At 39.2% G+C, this 24343-nt stretch overlaps 1 protein-coding gene across 2 annotated transcripts in view; it reads right to left on the bottom strand.

Annotated features, from left to right (window-relative positions):
- Positions 1–24343, bottom strand: part of PTPN4 (protein tyrosine phosphatase non-receptor type 4) — a 222437-nt gene that overhangs the window by 114941 nt on the left and 83153 nt on the right. The window contains exons 4-9 of one of the 2 annotated variants that reach the window (XM_023724688.1): positions 19521–19563; positions 19343–19442; positions 16240–16284; positions 15926–15978; positions 15271–15391; positions 12650–12737 (exon numbers count right to left, since the gene is read on the bottom strand). In XM_023724688.1, coding sequence (XP_023580456.1) covers positions 12650–12737; positions 15271–15391; positions 15926–15978; positions 16240–16284; positions 19343–19442; positions 19521–19563 — 450 coding nt within the window. The remainder of the gene's footprint in view (positions 1–12649; positions 12738–15270; positions 15392–15925; positions 15979–16239; positions 16285–19342; positions 19443–19520; positions 19564–24343) is intronic. The other variant, XM_004389685.1, reaches the window with a different exon arrangement.

Below are 24343 nucleotides of genomic sequence, written 5' to 3'. Positions count from 1 at the left end.
GAGACTTCATCTCACATACTTTGGACATGTTATCAGGAGGGACCAGTCCCTGGAGAAGGACATCATGCTTGGTAAAGTAGAGGGTCAGAGGAAAAGAGGAAGCCCCTCAAAGAGATGGACTGACACAGTGGCTGCAACAATGGGCTCAACCATAACGATTTTGAGGATGGTATCGAACCAGGCAGTGTTTTGTTCTGTCGTACACAGGGTTGCTGTGAGTTGGAAGCAACTCGACAGCACCTAACAGCAACAACTATGGTAAATACACCCTTCTCCGCTTTCCTTTAGAAACTTTTGTACTCGGTAGATTATACACATCTCTCCTATCAGTATCCAAACCCAAACCCACTGTCACTGAGTCAATTCTGACTCATAGTGACCCTACAGGACAGAGTAGAACTGCCCCATAGGGTTTCCAAAGAGTGGCTGGTGGATTCGAACTGCTGACCTTTTGGTTAGCAGCCAAATACATAACCACTGCCCCACCAGGGCCCACTTGCCAATGCTGTAATAAAAAAAACCTGGCACATATACTTCTGCACATTTTTATACATATTTTATAGGATGGAGCCTTAGAAATGGAAGACATCAAAAAGTATATTTATATTAATCTTTGCCCTCCAAAAAGGTTATACCAACTTATACTTCAACCAACACTGTATCATTGTATCACTGTTTACTTTCCTATACTTTGGCCCAAAATGGATATTTCTGCTCATTTGATAAAAACTGGTATCTCATTGTTTCATTGTTATTTTTTACATTATTCGGGAAGATAAGCAATTTTTCATAATACTGGTCATTCGTATTTCTTCTGTGAAACGCAGATTATATGTCTGTCCTATATTTCAAATTCGATGCTTTTAATCATTCATCCGTGGGAACTCTTCATAAAACATCAAGAGTTAAAAATTTCCTGTCATACATGTTGCAATTATTTTCTCTTTCACCTTTTAGCTTTGTTTGTGTTATCTTTTGCCATATATAATCAGTTTAAAACTTTCATGTTTATATATTTTTAATGTATTTTAATGTAGTTAGATATAAAAGTTGTCATTCTATCTTTAATTTTGTACGATTCTTTTTCTTTATTCATGTAATACTCTAACCACACTGATCTTTTTTGCCTCAAATATTCCATGTTCTCTTTTAATTTCAGGTCTTCATGCTAATGACACCACAGTGAACACTATTTTCTCGACTAAATGTCTTTCATTTTTCTGGCTTCAACAAATACACTATTTTTTCCATAAGCCTTTCCTACCCTTTGCTCCCAGGCTTGTTTAGATGTTTCTGCGTATGATCCCACAGCATTCTTCATTTTCCCTTCATATCCTTGTATATTTAATTTCACTTTTTTTCTCCCCCACTATCCTGTGAGCTCCATGAGGGCAGAGATAATCGATGCTCTGTTAACTGTAATCCTAGGGCCAACATTGTGTAAGCCACGTTGTAACAGAAGCACCACAATAAATGCTTTAAGACTTTATTTGAATCTTGGAAACTGCTATAAATGACTTGGATCCACACTCTGATTTCTTGAAACTACATTCTGAAATTCTCAGAGGGTCACTACGAGTCAGAATCGACTCGACGGCAATGGGTTTTTTTTTGGTGGGTTTACATTCTGAAAGCAGAGAGAAAACATCTTCTCATGCTTTTCAAAATACAATGTTATTTCAAATGCCATTTAGTCTAAGATATTCAATTAACACTGCTGTTGTTGTTGGGTGCCCAGGAGTCGATTCAGAATCATTGTGACTCCCCATGATGGAGAACTGCCCTATAGGGTCTTCTTGGCTGCCAATATTTACAGAAGCAGATCACGGGGTCTTTCTTCCACAAAGCCACTGGGTGGGTTTGAACTGTTCACCTTTCAGATAGCAGCCGAGCCCTTAACCATTACACGACCAGAGTCATTTTCCCTTTCTGTCCTTTTCTCGATGCCACAAATTTCCCTTTATATTCACTGAACATTTTGTACATTCTCTTAAGTTCTCAGTATCTTATCCATGTACAACAAGGTACAAAATCTTCAGGATGAGGTTTCTGAATTGGTTCTCAAGTCTGTTGTTGTTGTTAGGTGGCGCTGAGTCAGTTCCAACTCATAGCGACCATATATACAACCTGAAGAAACACTGCCCGGTCCTGTGCCATCCTCACAATCATCATGCTTGAGCCTACTATTGCAGCCACTGTGTCAATCCATCTCATTGAGGGTCTTCCTAGTTTTCATTGACCCTCTACTTTACCAAGCATGATGTCCTTCTCCAGGGACTGATCCCTCCTGATAACATGTCCAAAGTATGTGAGACATAGTCTCGCCATCCTTGCTTCTAAGGAGCATTCTGGTTGTACTTCTTCCAAGACGGACTTGTTTGTTCTTTTGGCAGTCCATGGTATATTGAAAATTCTTCGCCAACACCACAATTCAAAGGCTTCGGTTTTTCTTCAGTCTTCCTTACTCATTGTCCAGCTTTCGCAAGCATATGAGGCGATTGAGAACACCATGGCTTGGGTGAGGTGCACTTCAGTCCTCAAAGTGATATCTTTGCTTTTTAATACTTTAAAGAGGTCTTTTGCAGCAAATTTGCCCAATGTAATGCATCGTTTGATTTCCTGACTGCTGCTTCCATGTGTGTTGACTGTGGAACCAAGTAAAATGAAATCCTTGACAACTTCAATCTTTTCTCCGTTTATCATGATGTTGCTTATTGGTCCAGTTGGGGGGGATTTTTTTTTTTTTCCTTTATGTTGAGGTGTAATCCATACTGAAGGCTGTAGTCTGATTTTCACCAGTAAGTACTTCAAGTCTTCTTCACGTTCAGCAAGCAAAGTTGTGTCATCAGATATCGCAGGTTGTTAATAAGTCTTCTTCCTATCCTGATGTCACGTTCTTTTTCATATGGTCTAGCTTCTCTGATTATTTGCTCAGCATACAGACTGAATAGGTATGGTGAAAGGGTACAACCCTGACGCACACCATTTTTTGACTTTAAATCACGCAGTATCTCCTTGTTCTGTTTGAAAGACTGCCTCTTGATCTATGTACAGGTTCCTCATAAGCACAATTAAGTGTTCTGGAATTCTGATTCGTCGCGTTATTATCCATAATTTGTTATGATCCACACAGTCAAATGCCTTTGCATAGTCAATAAAACACAGGTAAACATCTTTTTGGTATTCTCTGCTTTCATCCAGGATCCATCTGACATCAGCTATAATATCCCTGGTTCTGCGTCCTCTTCTGAATCTGGCTTGAAATTCTGCCAGTTCTGTGTCGATATACTGCTGCAGCTGCTTTTGAATGATCTTCAGAAAAATTTTACTTGGTTGTGATATTAATGATATTGTCCAATAATTTCCACATTCAGTTGGATCACCTTTCTTGGAAACAGACATAAATATGGATCTCTTCCAGTTGGGTGGCCAGGTAGCTGTCTTCCAAATTTCTTGGTATAGACGAGTGAGCACTTCGAGCGCTGCATCCGTTTGTCAAAACATCTCAATTGGTATTCTGTCAATTCCTGAAGCTTTATTTTGCACCAATGCCTTCAGTGCAGCTTGGACTTCTTCCTTCAGTACCATCGGTTCCTGATCATATGCTACCTCCTGAAATGGCTGAACGCTGACCAATTCTTTTTGGTACAGTGAATCTGTGTATTCCTTCCATCTTCTTTTGATGCTTCCTGCATCGTTTAATATTTTCGCCATAGAGTCCTTCAATATGGCAACTCAGGGCTTGAATTTTTCCTTCAGTTCTTTCAGTTTGAGAAATGCTGAGAGTGTTCTTCCCTTCTGGTTTTCTAACTCCAGGTCTTTGCACATGTCATTGTAATACTTTACTTTGTCTTCTTGAGCTACCCTTTGAAATCTTCTGTTCAGCTCTTTTACTTCATCATTTATTCCTTTCACTTTAGCTACTCAACGTTCAAGAGCAAGTTTCAGAGTCTCTTCTGACATCCATTTTGGTCTTTTCTTTCTTCCCTGTCTTTTTGATGATCTCTTGCTTTCTTCACGTATGATGCCCTTGATGTCATTCCATAGCTCACCTGGTCTTCGATCATTATTGTTTAAAGTGTCAAATCTATTACTGAGATGATCTCTAAATTCAGGTTCGTTATACTCAAGGTCGTACTTTGGCTCTCGTGGACTTGTTCTTTCTTGAACTTGAACTTGTATAGGAGCAATTGATGGTCTATTTTCAGTCGGTCCCTGGCCTTGCTCTGACTGATGATATTGAGCTTTTCCATCATCTCCTTCCAAGGATGTAGTCGATTTGATTCCTATGTATTTCATCTGGCGAGATGCACGTGTACAGTCGCCGTCTATGGTGTTGAAAAAAGGTATTTGCAATGAAGAAGTCGTTGGTCTTGCAAAATTCTATCGTGCAATCTCTGGCATCATTTCTATCACCAAGGCATATTTTCCAACTACCGATCCTTATTCTCTAGTCTGGCTATAGTTAAAGGCACTAACGACTATGTCCAGTAGTAAAGAGAGCACTGTTAATCCACACAGTCTGATGTGGCAACGGAAATACACAAAATATCACCACCATTGGATCAAATACTCGTGAGAGACAAGGCTCCGGGTGACTGTGTATTTCATACATTTCAACATTTTTGTCAAACTGAGAAATATAATGAAGCTGTCTGAATGGTCCTACTTTTGCTAGACAAAGTGGAGGAAAAAAAAAGATAAGCTAAGGGCTTCAAAGTCACAGCTCAAGTGCCCCATAAAAGACCTGAAAGTTGCTATTTGTGCCCTGAAGGAAGGCCTTAATTTCCTGTAGTAACACAGTTGATATTGCTGAAAACCAAACCCAGAGTCTTATCCTAAGATTGGCTGAACTAGAACGCCAATTTAATTCCCAACCTTGAATGATATTTGAAGTTAGAATGTGGGCATTGATTGGGAAGAATGGGATCCTGAAACTTGGGTTGGGGACTTATGGGCAGATAATCTGGAAGCTGGGGACACTGAGCCCCTAACTCCAAGTTTGTCTGCTAAACCACCTTTCTCCATAAAACCATTCCTTCTACTCCCATGTGATGAGGTTAATCCAGTTGTGTCTGAAGAGTCCTTGTCTGAGATATCACCTGGCGGTGGCACCTAGAGCATTGCCTGGGGTATCACCTGAGGCAGATGCTTTGCAAGACATTGTTGAATGTCCCCAGGACCCACTCACCACCCATTTTTGCTTCTAAACCTGTAACTAGACTTAAATTTCAGCGAGCCCCAAGAGGTGAAGAATGAAGTGTGACCCATGAGAAGTACGCTACATTCCAAAATAACTGCTTCATTTTTCTAATATATACAAACAGAAACCTGGGGACTATATGTGAGAATGGCTATAAAGGCTATGGGATAACGGCGAAAGGAACATAAAGTTGAATCAGTCTGAGTTTATTGATATGGGCCCACTAAGCATATTCTTCATTCAGTGTTTCAGCTCGAGAGGTTAACACTTTATTTGGCTGGTTGACTGAAACGTGGACCAAGAGGTGACTTACTACACTAAATGAAGCTGAAATGCCAGCACTGCCTTGGTATACCGTAGAAAAAGGTATCCAAAGGCTTAGGGAAATTGGAATGTTACAGTGGACCTATCACTTTGGACCCACAGCCCCAACCAGTGAGTGCCCGTGAAGGGAGCCCCTGTATCCTTGAAGACCGCTGTGAAAAGGACACATACCGTATGAGAGCACTACTGTAGACACTCATGAAAACATTCACACACAAGAAGAAACAGTCTTGGTTGGTTATGAGGGAGGAGAGGGGTGGGGGGAATACTAAATAGACAACAGTAAGTGGTAACTTTGGTGAAGGGTAAGACAGTACACAATACTGGGAAGCCAGCACACCTTGTACAAGAAAAGGTCATGGAAGCTTCACAGACACAGCCAAATTCCCTGAAGGACCGAAATGCTAGGCGGAGGGCTGTGGGGACCGTGGTCTTGGGGAACATCCAGCTCAATTGGCATAACACAGTTCATAAAGAAAATGTTCTACATTCTACGTTGGTGAGTAGCGTCTGGGGTCTTAAAAGCCTGTGAGCAGCCATCTAAGATACTCCACTGGTCTCACCCCTTTGGGAACAAGGGCAAATGAAGAAAACAAGATACAAGGGAAAGATTAGTCCAAAGGACTAATGGACCGCAACTATCACGGCCTCCACCAGACTGAGTCCAGTACAACCAGGTGGTGTATGGCTACCACCACTGACCGCTCTGACCGGGATCACAACAGAGGTCCCGGACAGAGCTGGAGAAAAATGTAGAACAAAATTCTAACTCACAAAAAAAAGACCAGACGTACTGGCCTGACAGAGACTGGAGAAACCCTGAGCGTATGGCCCCCGATACCCTTTTAGCTCAGTTATGAAGTCACTCCTGAGGTTCACCGTTCAGCCAGATTAGACAGCCCCATAAAACAAAATGAGACTAATGGGGCACAAAAGTCTAGGGACAAGGACTAGAAGGCAGGAGGGGACAGGAAAGCTGGTAATAGGGAACCCAAGGTTGAGAAGGGAAAGTGTTGACATGTCATGGGGTTGTTAACCATCGTCATAAAACAATATGTGTACTAACTGTTTAATGAGAAACTATTTGTTCTGTAAACCTTCATCTAAAGTATAATAAAAATAAAATAAAAAATAAAAAAGACTGCTGTGATTGCTCTTCTATGTAGGTATGATATTACAGTGGGAACTGCCCTAACTGAATTAAGACACGTAACTACAATGGGGGTGACTGAACCCGTGGGTAGCAAGGGCCAAGTGGCAGCACTTAAAAACCAAAGACAAGCTGGGTGTGGTTACCATAATGGATAGCAGAGTCAAAACAGTAATCAGAACAGTCTGACCTGCATGGACTTACAGTGTTGGCTACATGGTCATGGTGTCTCTATGAGTGAAACAGATGGGAAACCTATTAAATGTTTACTTGATCTGTACAAGCATAAGAATTCTAGGTCAACTGAACTGCAGTCTAATCTGAATCACCAAAATACAGAAGCACTGGTCCTCCATCAATTCCCAGACTTGAGCCTAAAGGCCAAGCAATTAGGACTGCCCCTACCTAGGAAAATAGTAAACCAAAAGCAGTATCACATTCCTGGAGGAATTAGTGGTACTATCAAGGACTTGAAGGATGCAGGGGTGGTGATCTACCCCAAGGAGAATGACAGTGGATTACTATAAACTTAACCATGTGGTAACTTAACCATGTGGTAACTTAACCATGTGGTAACTTAACCATGTGGTAACTTAACCATGTGGTAACTCCGATTGCAGGTGCTTTTCCAGACATAGTTTTATTGCTTGAGCACATTAACACATCTCCTGGTACCTGGTATGCAGCTATTGTTCTGGCCAATGCCTTTTCCTCCACACCTGTTTTGCAGTTTGCTTTCAGCTGGTAAGGCCAACAATACACCTTCACTGTCCTATCTCAGGGTATATCAACTCTCCAGCCCTATGTTATAATTCAGTCCATTACATTGATGACATTATGCTGACTGGACAGAGTAAGGAAGATGTATCAATGACTCTAGACTTGTTGGTAAGACATTTGTATGCCAGAGGGTGATAAATTAACCCAACAAAAATACAGGCACCTTCCTGCTCAGTGAAGTTTCTAGGGGTCCAGTGGTGCGGGGCATGTTGAGACAGCACTTCTAAAGCGAAGTAGAAGTTGTTGCATCTGGCCCTTCTTACAAATAAATAGGAGGCACAACACCTGGTGGGCTGCTTTGAATTTTGGAAGCAATACAGTCCTCATTTGGGTGGGTTACTCCAGGCTATTTATCAAGTGACTCAAAAAGCTGCTAGTTTTGAGTGGGGCCCAGAACAAGAGAAGGCTCTGCAACACGTTCAGCTGCTGTGAAAGCTGCTCTGCCACTTGGACCCTATGATCCAGCTGATCCAATGGTGCTTGAAGTGTCCATGGCAGATAGAAATGCTATTTGGGGTCCTTGGCAGGCCCCTACTGGTGAATCACAAGCAGACCCTTAGAATCTTGGAACTAAGCCCTGCTATCCTCTGCAGATAATTACTCTCCTTTTGAGAAACAGCTTTTGGCTTGTTCCTGGGCCTCAGTAGAGACTGAATGCTTAACTGTGGGCCACCAAGTCACTATGCGGCCTGAGCTGCCCATCATGAACTGGGTATAGTCTGCCCACAAAGTCACAAAGCTGGACGTGCACAGCAGCACTCCATCATTAAATAGAAGCAGTACACATGAGGTTACGCCCTAGCAAGACTTGAAGGCATAAATAAATTACATGCGGAAGTGGTCCAAATGCCCATGGTCCCCACTCCTGTCACGTTACCTTCCATCTCCCAGTCTGCACCTGTGGCCTCATGGGGAGTTTCTTACAATCAGTTGACTAAGGAAGAGAAAACTCGTGCCTCGTTTTACAGACGGTTCTGGGCAATAAGCAGGCAGCACTTGAAAGTGGACAGCAGCAGCAGGGCAGCCACTTTCTGGGACCTCCCTGAAGGACAGTGAGCTTCAAGCAGTGCACCCAGTTTTTTCTTTTGCTTGGAAGGAGAAATGGCCAGATGTGAGCTTCTATGCTGACTCATGTGCTGTGGCCAATTGTTTGGTTGGATGGTCAGGGACTTGGAAGGAACATTAGTGGAAAATTGGTGACAAGGAAGTAAGTGCTTAGACCCCTCTGAATGAGCCAAAGAATTGAAGATATTTATGTTTCATGTGAGTGCTCACCCAAGGGTGACCTTAGCACAAAAAGATTTTAACAATCAAGTGGACAGGATGACACATTCTGTGGATAGTAGCCAGCCTATTTCCTTAGCCTCTTCTGTCATTGCTCAGTGGGCTCAGGAACAAAGTGGCCATGGTGGAGGGAATCGAGGTTATGCATGGGTTCAGCAACACAGACTTCTATTCACCAAGGCCAACTTGGCTACTGCCACTGCTGAGTGTCCAGTCTGCCAGCAGAAGAGACCAACACTGAGTCCCCAATATGGCACCATTCCTGGGGGCAATCAGCCAGCAATTGGTGGGAGGTTGATTACACTGGATAGCTTCCATCACAGAAAGGGCAGCGTTTTGTTCTTACTGGAATAGACACTCTGGATATGGATTTGCCTTCCCTGCATGCAGTGCTTCTGCCAAAACTACCACCCATGGACTTATAGAATGCCTTATCCACCATCATGGTATCCTACACAGCATTGCTTTGGATCAAGGAACTCACTTCACAGCAAATGAAGTGCGGCAGTGGGCCCATGCTCATGGAATTCACTGGTCTTACCATGTTCCCCATTATCCTGAAGCAGCTGGCTTGATAGAATGATTGGAATGGCCTTCTAAAGATACAATTACGGCACCAGCTAGATGGCAATACCTTACAGGGTTGGGGCAATGTTCTCCAGGAGGCTGCACATGCTCTAAATCAGCATCCAATATATGGTGCTGTTTCTCCCACAGCCAGGATTCACAGGTCCAGGAATCAAGGAGTGGAAATGGGAGTGGCACTCACTATTACCCCTAGTAACCCACTCACAAAATTTTTGCTTCCTGTCCCCGTGACCTGATGCTCTGTGGGTCTAGAGGTCTTAGTTCCAAAGAGAGGAATGCTCCTACCAGGAGACAACACTGATTCCATTGAACTGGAAGCTAAGAATGCTACCCGGCCACTTTTGGCTCCTGATGCCTCTGAATCAACAAAGAAGGGAGTTACCATACTGGCTGGTGTGACTGATCCTGATCACCAAGGGGAAACTGAATTCATATTATATAATGTTGGTAATGAAGAGTACGTCTGGAGTATAGGAGATCCCTTAGGGCGTCTCTTCTTGTGACGACGCCATGCGATGAAAGTGAGTGGAAAACCACAGTAACCCAATTTTAATATGAGTACTAATGGCCCAGACCCTTCAGGAATGAAAGTCTGAGTGAACCCACTAGGCAAACAACCACAACCAGCTGAGGTGCTTGCTGACGGCAAAGGGAATACAACACGCGTGGTAGAAAAAGGTAATTCTAAATACTAGCTACAAGCACGTGACCAGTTGCAGAAACGAGGACTGTAATTGTTTGGAGTATTTCTTCCTCGTTATGTTATATGTGTGTGTGTATATATATATGTACATACACATACATACATATATATATATATAGAGAGAGAGAGAGCGCAAATATCTTTGTTTTCTTCCCCCTCTTATCTCATGACTTATTACAAAATACAAGATGTATATAAGGGTAGTGCATTTTTGGCTGTACATGGTAGTTGTATTATGTTAGGCTCAAGTATGACTTTATAATTGTTTTTATTTAGAGATTATATATAGATTCTATATAGATGTGCATAGGTGCCAAGTTGACAAGCATGGACTATGATGGTTAATGTTCCGTGTCAACTTGGCTAGACTATGATTCTCAGTGGTTTGGCAGATACTATGTAATGACCTTCCATTTTGTGATCTGAATGTGAGCAGCCAGTCAGCTGACAAGGGAGTGTGTGGACTGCCTCCAGCATATAAATGCCTCCAGCATATAAATGGATGTCATGGCAAAGCTTGCTCTTTTTGTCAACCCTGCCCTCTTCTCATTGTCTGGCTTCTGGTTCTTGGGATACAAGCCTGCAAAAAAGTCTCTGGACTGCCACCTGACCTGCAGATTTTGGATTCACCAACCTTGGCAACCCTATGAGCCAGAACAAGCCTCCAGCCTGCCTCCTGACCTGCAGATTTGGGGTTTGGCAGTACCTGTAACTACATGAGCCAGCAGAAGTCTTCAGCCTACTTCCTGATCCATGGATTTGGGACTTGCCAGTCCCCACAATTGTGTAAGCCATTTCCTTGAAGTAAATTTCTCTATCTATCTATATACGCTTCACTGGTTTTGCTTCTCTACAGAACCCAGACTAAGGCATCTCCTTTTTTTTTCAGGGGGGTGGGCACAGAATACATTATTAAATAATGTTGACCATTTAAAATTTAAACTTCTTTAATCGAGTACTCTACATTTAGGGTTTCCTGAGAAATAGTTTTCCAAGCTAATAATTTAAACAAATTTAAAAAATCTTAATAAAATCAATACATTTATATTTAATTATATATGACATCCAGCCATGTCATTTAAACAAAAAAAGGGAAGTCCAACACTATTTGTATATAATTGATATCAGTCTTTGTAGATACTGAACGACACTAAGAAGACTGCTAAGGACTACAATGACTGATTTTGGTGGGTTTGTTTTTTTGAAAACCATATTAAATTCACATTTTTAAAGTTCTATTACTTTTAAATTTTATAGTAAAAGTAAACAAATTCTAGTTACACAAATACTGACTACTATGTTACATTTTAGAGACTTATGTTCAAAAGTAATAGGCCCCCAAAGAGAGGGGGGGTTTATGAAGAATAGCTGTACACCAGGTAATTCTAGGGGAGTATAAAGAAATCTTGATAAAGAAATCATGGCTGTACACCACTGTGCACTGCAGCACTATTCACAATAGTCAAAAGATGGAAACAAACAAAATGTCCATCAACAGATGAACGAATAGACAAAACGTGGTCCATCCATACAATGGAATATCACTCAGCCATAAAGAGCAATGAAGTCCGGATGCATGCGACAACATGGATGAACCTTGAAAACATCCTGCTGAGGGAAATAAGTCAGGTGCAAAAGAACAAATACTGTATGATCTCATTTACATGAAATAAGCACAAATACAGACACCAAAGATTATTAGTGATTACCAAGGATCAGAGAAGAGGACAAAAGGGAAAATTTCTGCTTAGAGGACACTGAGTTTATGTTAATGGTGGTGGAATAATTTGGAAATGGATAGCAATAATGGTTACAACAACATGAAGAATGTAATCCACATCACTGAATTATACATATAGAAATTGTTGAATTGGCGCATGTTTTGTTGAACATATTTTCGGTATAATGAAAAAATAAAAGACCTAAAAAAAGGACAAAAAAAAAAAAATGGAAATGATGAGAAGGAATTCAAGTGAAGAGACACATAAACAAGGATGATCACTCACAAACATACTCATGGAAAGAGGATGATGGTCTTCTGGAGGCAGCAAAATTTGACACAAGAAGAAGTTATGGAGTATTGTAAAGGTACAGACAGTGATTATACATTCCATTTTAATAAAGGGATGGGGGATATGGACAAAACATGCTAACATGTTCCATTCTGTGCTTTAAAAATCAAAATTTACAATGATATCATTAAATGATGAAAATAAAGTAAGGGAAGTAACATGGGCCTCAGTGAGGTGAGAGCATCTTTTATGATTGTGATTATCATGACAGTTTAATATGCAAGAACTTTCCCTATAACTTCACCTGTATTTTACAGAAAAAAAATTATAAAGGTACTGTCTCTTATGGTCTGCAAAAATTATCTTTAAAATACAAAACACCACCTTTAAGAAAACTAACATGAAGAATCCACTTCATCCTTCTCATCAGGCACTGAATCATAAGGTTTTGTGAAAATACTTACATTTAGAGGGAATTTTCAGTGTAACTATGTCAGCAGCACTCACAAGTTATTCCAATTGTTGCCTAATTTTATCACGGCATTAAAAAAAAAATTAGTAATGAAAAATGGAGTCCAGCATCAGAGTGAGTAGTCTTCACTTACCCTTGCATAGTGGAATTCCACACCATAGAGTTCTAAGGTACGTGCTGTGTTCAGATAATTAAACTCTGCTTCTGCAGGAGATAAGCCTCTATAAAAACATCATTAGGTTAAAAGTCAATCACAAACATGGTTAAAGTAGGAAAAGGCTACTTATCTGGAACATTTTTAAGCATTCTAATTAAGTCACAAAACACCATGCGTGACTGCTCTTCTTAATTCTGTACGGTAACGTCTAACTTATTGGAAAGATGCATTTTCAGTAACCCAAATCATCCAGAAATATAAGAATACAGCGAGTTTTAAAAGTCCCTAGCTGTTCTTATGGCCAATTACAAAGTCACTCACTCTTGGATATACCTTAAAAGTGTGTCTCTCAAACTTTGGTCCTTAAACCATCTGCACTGAAATTACTCAGGGTGCTTCTCAAACACGCAGATTCTGAGCTAACCTCCAGAGGGGTGCCTCTCAAAGCAAGGCGCACAAACAGATTCTGAGTCACCACAAATACAGAAATTGAGTATCAGATACTTCTACAGCCATTTGGCAGAATAATCTTACGTCTGTTGAATCTAACAGTAAAAAAAAGGACCTGTAATTTTTTATGTCTTTGCTTTTTTCTCCATTTTATTTTTCTAGTAATTCATTTTTATTGTATATTTCAAAACTACTATATCACTCCTGACAGACTGGAGGAAAAAAACTGGTCTTTTCATCACAGACAGCTTGAAAAGTGCTGTTCTATGGAGAATGATACAGAAGGTTTGGGATAAGATATAAATTGTTCACATTTAACAAGTATTCTGGGTGACTCTTATGAACGCAAGTTTGAGAACCACTGCTCTAAATGTAAAAGCCTTTGGAAACAGACAGATTTATTCCTGTTTCATATATAATTCTCACAGTCCTGGTTATCTGACCTTATCCGACCACAGGAGAGCAAACCAGCAAATTACAGAAGTAAAGACATCAATCTTCCTTCCACTCACTAAAGACCCTAGAAGAGGAAGCCTACAGCCCGACAATGCGGGCTCATAACACATTTCACTCAGTTTTCCATAAAATTCAGTTAAATAAATACTTCCCCCAAAGTTAAACTGGATGACTCTATTTTTAATTTGTTCAAAGATTTGATGAATCATGTCTTTAAACCAAACAGAAATAGATAATCAGTATCTTGTTAAAAGAACTCTTACAGGAGAAACTTTTCGTTACTGGTAAATTTTAAAAATCTGGTTTATCTTCAAACTCATTTCAGATATGCTATTTGTAGAATTTTTATTATAAATGGGATTTACTTTTAGGCCAAAATAGCCCCTCCTTTTATTAGGCCAATCTATTAAAATTCCCATTGATTAGTCTGATTTTAGATCAGGGCTCAGTAAACTTTTTCTGTAAAAGGCTGGAGAGTGAGTATCTTAGGCTTTCAGGCCATATGTTCCCTGTCGCAACTACTATCCAAGTCTGCTAGTGTAGTGTGAACGCAGCCACCGACAACGTGGAGATGCATGAGGGTGTCTGTGGTCCAGTGGGAGATTGTTTACGGACGCTGAAATTGGAATTTCATAAAATTTTCACATGCCATGAAATATGATTCTTATTTTCAACCACGTAAAATGTACAAACCATTCTTAGCTCACAGACTATACAAAAACAGGTGGTGGGCCACAGTTTGCCAACCTGTTTTAGATACATGGGCTATTACCAAATGAAAGTAAGCTTTCTTTATAATAAGAGCTAATATTTCTTCAGTGTTCACCATGTGCCAGGAACTGTTCTGGGCACTCTGTGTATATACACTCATTTAATCCTTACAATAACTCCAGAGGCAGATACTCTTATTACCCTCAATTTACAGATAAGAAAAGAGAAGCAGAGACAGAGCAATTTGGCCAAGGTTACAAGACAGTAATTAACTTTACCAGGTGAAAGTCAACCCCGGCAGTCTGGCCCTTGAGTACAGACGCTGAGCCAATATTCAACACTGCCTTAGTTCCTCCTGAGTACTTTGAACTGTATGTTACAAACTCAACTCTCAATCAATAAACAATATTACTTTCTATTCAAAGCAATACACCTTTTCTGGAAAAAATTTTGTCACACAAAATTAATCTCACTAAAAATGAAAGTTGAATATAATTATTATTGAAAAAATGCTACTGTTTTTAAAGGAATATTTTAATATTAATTTATTATTATATAAAGTTCCTTTTCTCCTCTTGGCTGTTTACCAAACAGGATCAACCCCTTTCATATAGCTAAAAAGAGAGAAAGATCGCTAGGTAGATTGAGCTGTATATTGTGAATATACTATTAATATTCTACAATTACTTCTTAAGAACTGAGAACTTTATATAATAGCAAATGAATTTCTGCATACATACAGCTGTATGGTTCTTAACAGAAATGAAAAGAAGCCTCATATATTATGTGAAATAAGCAGTAATATTTATTTTTAGTATAGATCACCTCTATTTCTTTGTATCAATCATAGTATTTTATATAATAGTAACTGTTCTATATTAAGTACATAAAACAATCAAATTAGAAACAATTTAAAACATTTCTCTAGAAAGGATGCCATTAAGTTTACCAAATAAACAGAAAAGTAAATAAATTCTTACGTATGTTGCTGATGGAATTTTGCAATTTCTTTTTCAAAATCTTGAGGTTGATTAGGAATGAAAGAATAATCTGAGAGGTAGCCTGGCAAATTCTCTGACTGATTGTAATCGCCAAGTTCAGCTAATAAGTGGAAGAAAAATATTCACAGTTTCAATAAACACATTTTTCAGTTATTAGGGCTAAATCAGCAACATCATCAATTCTATCTATTTCTAGCAGTAAAATATGTGTTTCTGATGTTGTTACCACTTGAGCAAGTTAAAACAATTCATTTAACATTCAAAATAGTTCAGGAAACAAAATCGTTACTAATTAGTTGGGCATTTCCTTACAGTTCCTCTGCAGTCACTACTTTCTGTACAGAACAAATGTCGCTGGGCGCTGCACTTCTAGCCAGAAGATTGGCAGTTTGAACCCACCCAGAGGTGCCTCGGAAGACAGGTCAGGCGATCTGCTGAGAAGTCAGAAAACCCTATAGAGCAGTTCTACTCTGCAACATGCGGTCGGTCGCCACGAGTCGCGATCGACTCAACCGCAACTAACGCCAACAGCATATGTCTAAAGGGCCCACGTATTAAAGGTAATGTACTTTTAAGGCAATGCACAGACCCCACAAGCATACTGTATTTGACCTAAAAGTGAGCTAATACTTACACTGAACAGCAAATGAAGCCAAAAGGGCAGCAGTATTACAAGGACAGGGCAATCTAATAAAACCAAGCAGAGAACACATAAACCAAGGTAAAATACAATCATTTCTAAAGCACTATAATTTATATTAGTCGCACCTGAAGTTTCTATGTGACTTACATTTTAACTATTAAGTCATGAACTTCTCCGATTGAAAAAAAATCTATGCTACATGTAATCATTTTTTGATACACAATTTGGTTGCAATGAACATGAATTACTTAATTCAGAAATAAAAGTATTTTAAAATTTATTACTGAAAATTAAAAATCACCTACCTTCCAGTAAGAATGTCTTGTTTAATTTGCAAAAAGTACTGGTACCTTAAAGAGAAAGATAGTTAGCATTTACTGAAATTACAGCATTTTCAGTTTTTAAAAACTATATACTTACACCAAAACCAAAACTGAAACATTTCAATATTCAATTTTAAAGACTGAAAATATACTTTTAAAGTAAGTTTTCATAGATTCATAAATCCAAATTTTAAAAATTCTTTGATATATGAAATTTTGTACTTCAATTGTCTGGTTTCCACTAGCTTCCCATTATAAAAGTCAAGATTTTTAAGAGTTAAACGAGCGGAGGAGAAGATCAGGGAGAAACATTCTGATGATTGTTGTCTGCCGAGAGTAGAACTGGAGGCATGGAAAACTTGAGTCATTATGTAGAAAAACCAATGGGAGCAGTGCACTAGAGATCAACGGAAGAACCTCATCTTTTCTGCTAAGATAAGAAGCCAACTGCAACCACAGGCCTGTGCATTATCATCTAACTAGACATAAAAGGTTCCTTTCTCTACTATTGCTCTGCCATTATCAGAATTACCAAGTGCCCAATTTCCTTAAAAACCAATAAAAGTATCAGTATTCCATAACAAGACTCCAGAGGCTGCTTACGACATGGGATTGCCCTTCAGTCCCTGCTAGGCAAAATCACCCGTGCTAGATAACACTGGCAGAAGACCAAATTTGGTGACTTTACATCTTTTGACAGGAAATTTTAAGACTTTTATTTACCCCACTTAAAAAAAAAATGTACACATTCCAAAAGTCAAAAATCATTCAAAATTCTGGTTACTGTCCCTGAATTATGCATATAAAAACTGTTGAATTGGCAAATATTTTGTTATACAGGGTACGTGTGTGTGTGTGTGTGTGTCTGTCTGTCTGTCTGTCTGTCTGTCTGTATCTCCACTCCTCACTTATAGACATGGTTAGGTTCCAAAGACCAGGTCGTTACACGAGAATTGGTGTTATGTGAAAACAGGGAATGACTACGTCATTTACATAACTGTGAAATCACATCATTACATAACTACCAAATTATATCACTACATAATCACCAAAGTACATCATTACATAACCGCCAACCCACTGAGAATCCTGGCCCAGCCAAGCTGACACCCAACCTTAACCACCCCAGCCAGTGTTACTCTCGCCTCACACCTTGGTTTTTGTTACTGCCACATGCATGTCGTTAATGTGCAAAACAGCTAGATAGATTTTTTACTATTGTCAGTGCGAAATGTTGGATAACGAGACAGTCGATAAGTGAGGAGTAGATGTATATGTATATACATTGTATTTTTATGCAAATAATGCATGCCTTCTATGTTTGCTTGCCAAACATGCCCTCCCCCTGCAAGGTATTTTCATAGGCACCACTATACCAATTCAGAAATTCAAAGACAGTTTTCTGAGTGAAGTCAACTATGAACATGGTTATAACTGACAATATTTTAATTACTGACACTAATAAACTCTTCATAAATGTTAAACGCATTAGAAATCCAATTTTAAAGTATTAATCTTTTAATTACAAATATTTTCTTACATATTTAAAACTGATTACATAAAACATATCACGGAATATTCTGTTACTTGATTTCAAGTTATCATATGCACCAGGAAATAATAAAGTGCATTTAGAAATACTTAATAACTCACAAGTTTCATTAATTCAGGAATTTCCCTTGGAGTTTCACCCAAAATTAAGGAAAGTTTTACTATATTGTGAATTATTTCTTAAGATAAAGGATCTTGTTTTTAATTATTCAACACCGAATACTGACTGGTTAAAGAATACAGTATTAAGCAAAATGATATTCATACAACACAAGTTTGCTTTTCAAGATAATTTAGCTTGAATCGTACTATTAGTTTCAAATACTAGGACTGCCTAATCCAGGACCCATACTCCCAGCGTCTCCTGTTATAAGAAAGTAACATCTTGACCCCAATAAACGCACAGAAAAGGACTCTCAACAGTGTCAATACAACTTCCCTTAGTTGGTCTACTATTGAAAACTCTACAAATACCTGAGGATGGGCAGCTGTAGCTCATTATGTAACTATCTTGATCGTTTTGTTATGCGCTTCCACCATAGCATTCTAAACGTAACTAATACATTAAAAGCTAATGTCCTGTCTACAGGTAGCTTTAGGTATGGATTTTTACATTAGCACCTATTTTTTAAGAGTAATTCTTAACATAGCCACTAATTTTGATATCTGAGACTTTTACAGAAGGTAAAAGATGCTTGCTGAAACCCTAACAGCTAATTCTGTCTCTTAAACAATGCACAGGGTTACCTTTCAGGCTATTTTAACAAAGCCAATTAGCACATTGTCATCTTTGCCCCCTATTTCTACCTGAAACATTTCATCTAACATTCATATACTATCAACATGCACATATGGATCATTCTTGTGAATACTTTGTCAAGGATAATTAACAACGTAATTAGACAGTAACATAAACTCAGGCTTAGGAATAAAAAAAGTGAAAAGGGCAGGTTAAGGCCTGAACATACTAGCGCGTTACTGCCAACGGCCTTTATAAATTCTACATTTTATTTAGAATCAAAGATTAAAACCACATAGGGAAAAAAAAGACAGGTACTGATCATGACTCCTACACAGAGGTTATTATATATTTTATAGAATTCTGTGTTCTCCTCAAAGAAAATAAAATACATGTAGAATACGCTTTTACATGAAGGAAAACCAAAACAGAACACCCAGGCAAAACTGTCACTATGAACATCCCTTGGATGGAACTACAGCAAAGTCTGCTTCCTCGATTACTTATAGCAGTGTTTCTGAACCATTTTTAACAAGTAGGAAAGTTTTATATCTGTATGGCTCAAGAGGCTGCATGTGGCTGGATGAGGCTACGCTGGGGTTCCAATCCCCTAAAGCTTTCCCAGCTACGGGGAGCGAAGGATGAGATCATCACCTTGGAACACCCATAAATTGTGTGTGCTGGTTGGGAAGCTCAGAATTACAGTTCCGTAATCTATTTTTGCCTAACTGGTTTCAAATTTTCATAGTAGAGTTTTGAAAATATTTTCAAGAAAAATACGCTCCATAAACCTACCTTGTATATTCCTCTTGTAATTTGTTGGGGTCACTTACAAAGAATTTGACTCTAAAGTTCAAACTGTAAGGAGATCCTCCTAGAATTAATAAAAGCAGTTCTAATTAATCAGATTATATTAATCCTTCATCTTTATAAAATATACTTGCAAAAACATGAAATAAGTATGCATGCTCACTCTTCAGCTGCTTCCTTATTGGTTTGTTTGGATCCAGCCACCTCTGAAAAATAAATAAGACTATGATTTCTCCTATTTTTGAGAAACTAATGTATCAATTCTTGTAATCTGTTCCATTTGTAGATTAACACTAAAAATTGCATTTAAAAAAAAAAAAGTCTAAGAAAAGAAAAATCATTAAATTACAGACAATATTGTTCACACCAAATATACCAAAATCATGCTAGAAATGATTGAATGCGTTTGCGGTAGCTTTAAGATTTTGATTTGAATTCCCCACCAAATTGTATAGTGTGCAGCAATGTATTCCAAAAGCAAAGATGCTTACTAACCGCAGCAGTCTAAAGTGGCTTCCATTAATTTAACTATGGTTTACAACCGTTTGGAAAGTTTTTAAAATTCTCTTTCCTTTTCTAAGAATATAGCAGGCTTTATATTCTCATTTAGACAAAATTTATAAAATCTACTCTTAAGAGAAATGCTATAATTTTTACACTATTCCCTAAGAAATAAATAAAATTAAGTACACCTCCACCCAAAAAAATCCCATGTCAATTTTGTAAGGGATAACATGTAGTTTTGGAAAGGGCTGCTTTTTCTGTGTGAGAATTTTAAGTGGCCTCAAGACCTCTGAACGTAAGTTACGCAGAAAATATTTCACTTGCCAACGTTTCAGTTAAAAAATTAAAGGACTCAAATAAGGTGATAGATGTGGCAGTACTTTCAAAGCACTACACAAATAAACATTACTTACCGTTACTCGCGAATCTAGCTTCCTAGAGCTCCCACTGATTCCATGCAGAGCACGTGAAAATCAACTGGGAATAATCCATGACTCTTCCCTCTCCATTATCTACCACATCCAATACATCGAATCCAGCTGATTCTACCTTCAAACTATACCTACAATTTACCAATTCCTCTCCATCTGCTCTGCCACCATCCTTGTCTCTGGGCTAGACTGTCACCAGAGCCTCTTAACTGCTCTCCCTGCTTCTTCTCTTACCCTTTTCCCCTTCACTCTGCAGGCAGAAGCATTAACCTGATAATGTCACTTCTTCCGTGCGAGATCCAAAGTCCTTACCGTGGTTTGCACGGTCTCTGCTGACTTCTTCCACCTCAGCTGAGCTCCAGCCATAAGGGCCTCTCTGTTTCTCACAGATGTCATCTTTCTGGCCCTCAATTCCAAACTTCCCTCTGCACAAAATGTCCTTCTCCACCTTTCCTATGGCTGGCTGCTTTTCACTACCCTGGAAGTCTCAGCATGAACGCTACCTCCTCAGGAAGGCCTTCATTGACCTCCCTATCAGAAATACGTCATGCAGCCACTACTTAACCAGTTATTTTCTCTAAACAAACCGAAACATTAAATTCCTTCATAACGTTTTCTCAGTTGTAACGGTACATTTGTCTTACCTGTTTATTGCCCATCTCCTTCATTACATTAGGAACTTCATGAGGTCAGGGATGAACTGTTTCATTCAGACCTAGACAGTCGGCACCAAGCACAGGGCTTCATTTGCTGAAGGACTGTCTAAACTTGCCGAATGACTCAAAAGTTGGAGGGAAAAAGCTCTGTTTCTTTGCCAGCGATGAGCTGGGTTTCACCCCTATTTAGTACACTGGTTTCCCCTATCTATCCATGTATTTATCCATCTTCCTGCCCATCATTTACTAACCTAGTGGGGTTTTTTCTTCACATTTCCTAGGAACACTCATAAATTACATTCACTTCAATGCTTGTCTAAACTCAAAATCTGGGATCAGTTAATCTATTATCCTTGGTGGCGCAGTGGTTAACCGCTTGGCTGCCAACTGAAAGTTTCCTGGTTTGAACCCACCAGCTGCTCTGTGGGAGAACCCTGAGGTGGTCCGCTTCCACAAAGATTTACAGCCTTGGAAACCTTATGAGGCAGCTCTACTCTGTCCTCGATGGTTGCTATGAGTTGGAGTTGACTTGACGGCAACAGGTTTGATTTTTGAGGGGTTTTAATGTACCCAAAGCCTGCCTTCCTCATTCAATCCCTTTCAAGATTCTGAGATCAAAATTACAAACACAATGAGTACAGCGGTAAGCACTGGGAAATTTAACGGCCCTCATCAAAGATGGAAACCCTGGTGGCATAGTGGTTAAGAGCTTCGGCAGCTAACCAAAAGGTCAGCAGTTCCAATCCACCAGGCGTTCCTTGGAAACCCTATGGGGGCAGTTCTACTCTGTCCTATAGGGTCGCTATACGTCAGGATCGACTAGATGGTAACAGGTTTGGTTTTTCATCGAAGATGTCAATGAGATAGGATGTTCTCTAATATCAGGTTCTTGGCTTAAACCATGAAGACAGAGTAATGTTGTAACAAGTACTGCTGGGCAGTAAAGATGGCATTTGTGGTAGAATTCATTACTGACCCAAAAGACAAAGAACTGGGAAAAAAGATAGTACATAAAGACGCTCTACAAATCAATATAAAAAAGACCAATCTTAACAAAAAAACAAGCAATGGATAAGAACAGAAGTTAACAGGATAGAAACATAAATGGCATTTAAGTATTTGAGAAGACATTCAATCTTGATCGTAATTAGAGAAATACAAAAGTAACCTACAGTAGCTTACTATTTTTCAACAGTCACATGGGCAAGGATTAAAACTTCTGATTACTCACTACACTGGCAAGCGCGTAAGAAAAACAGGCGCTCGCATGCATAGCTGGTGAGAGTATGAATTGGTACAGTCTCCGTGGAGGACAACTAGGCAACATTTATCAAAACATACAATGCATGTGCCCACAGACCCAGCATGACATTTTTATACCGCATGATTTTATTGAGGTATCTTTCATATAACATAAAATTCACAATTTTAAAGCGTACACTTCAGTGTACTTTAATTATTCATTATGTTTAATATATTCACTACATCACCACAATCTAATTCCAGGACATTTCCATCACCCCAAAAGAAAACCCTGTACTGGAGGCCCAGTAGTTAAGTGATAACGGCTACTAAACAAAAGGTCAGCAGTTTAAATCCACTAGCTGCTCCTTGGAAATCCTATGGGGCAGTTCTACCCTGTGCTCTAGGGTCGCTATGGATTGGAATCGACTTGGTGGCAATGGGTTTGGGTTTTTGGGTTTATTAGCAGCTAGTCCCAATTTTCCCAGGGCAACCACTAATCTACTTTCTGTCTATGGATTTGCCTTCTCTGGACATTTCAAATGAATGAAATCATGTAATATGTAGCCTTTGATGTCTGCTACTTTGACTTAGCATAATGTTTTCATCCACGTTGTAGCATTTATCAATATACTTTCCTTTTTCACGGTTGAATAATGTTCCATTGTATAAATATATCACATTTTGTTTATCCATCAGCATTAATTTTTTGTATGTTTTAGTCCTTCTGATTGAAGATGGTAAACGCTAACTGGAAAAAAAATTTTTTTTTTAAATTAACAAAGCTAAATATAAAAGCACCATTCAAGAAATTAAACTTTCAAATAATGCTTTTTGTCAGTTTGCACCATTTATACTTCTGAAGTTATTAATGCATAAATGATTCATAAAAGCCCCCCATGCGTCTGTCAATTTGTTAGTACTGTGGGGGCTTACGAGCTGTTCTGATGCTGGAAGCTATGCCACGGTATTCAAATACCAGCAGGGTCACCCATGGCAGACAGGGTCCAGATGAGCTTCCAGACTAAGACAGAGTAGGAAGAAGGACCCGGGAGTCTACTTCTGAAAAGAATTAGCCAGTGAAGACCTTATGAATAGCAGCGGAACACTGTCTGATATAATGCCGGAAGATGAGCCTCCAGATTGAAAGGCACTCAAAAGACAACTGGGGAAGCACCACCTCCTCAAAGTAGAGTCGACCTTAATGACGTGGATGGAGTCAAGCTTTCGGGATCTTCATTTGCTGATGTGGCATGACTCAAAATGAGAAGAAACAGCTATAAACAACCACTAATAATTGGAACGTGGAATGTACAAAGTATGAATCTAGGAAAATTGGAAATCGTCAAAAATGAAATGGAACGCATAAACATCAATACCCTAGGCATCAGTGAGCTGAAATGGACTGGTACTGGCCATTTTGAATCGGACAACCATATGGTCTACTATGCTGGGAATGACAACTTGAAGAGGAATGGCATTGTATTCATCGTCAAAAAGAACATGTCAGGATCTATCCTGAAGTATAATGCTGTCAATGATAGGATAATATCCATATGCCTACAAGGAAGACCAGTTAATACGACTATTATTCAAATTTACATACCAACCACTAAGGCCAAAGATGAAGAAACTGAAGATTTTTACCAACTTTTTCAGTCTGAAATTGATCAAACATGCAATCAGGATGCATTGATAATTACTGGTGATTGGAATGAGAAAGTTGGAAAAGAAGAAGGATCGGTAGTTGGAAAATATGGCCTTCGTGATAGAAATGATGCTGGAGATCGCATGATAGAAATTTGCAAGACCAATGACTTCTTCATTGCAAATACCTTTTTTCACCAACGTAAACGGTGACTACACACGTGGACCTCGCCAGATGGAACACACAAGAATCAAATCGACTACATCTGTGGAAAGAGACGATGGAGAAGCTCAATATCATCAGTCAGAACAAGGCCAGGGGCCGACTGTGGAAGAGACCATCAATTGCTCATATGCAAGTTCAGGTTGAAACTGAAGAAAATTAGAACAAGTCCACGAGAGCCAAACTACGATCTTGAGTATATCCCACCTGAATTTAGGGACCATCTAAAGGATAGATCGGACATGTTGAACATTAATGACCGAAGACCAGATGAGTTGTGGAA

The sequence above is a fragment of the Trichechus manatus genome, unplaced genomic scaffold (assembly GCF_000243295.1).
Source record: "Trichechus manatus latirostris isolate Lorelei unplaced genomic scaffold, TriManLat1.0 scaffold00255, whole genome shotgun sequence".
NCBI lineage: Eukaryota > Metazoa > Chordata > Mammalia > Sirenia > Trichechidae > Trichechus > Trichechus manatus.
Note: the sequence above shows the minus strand (reverse complement) of the source record. Positions and strands in the feature narration are given on the sequence as shown.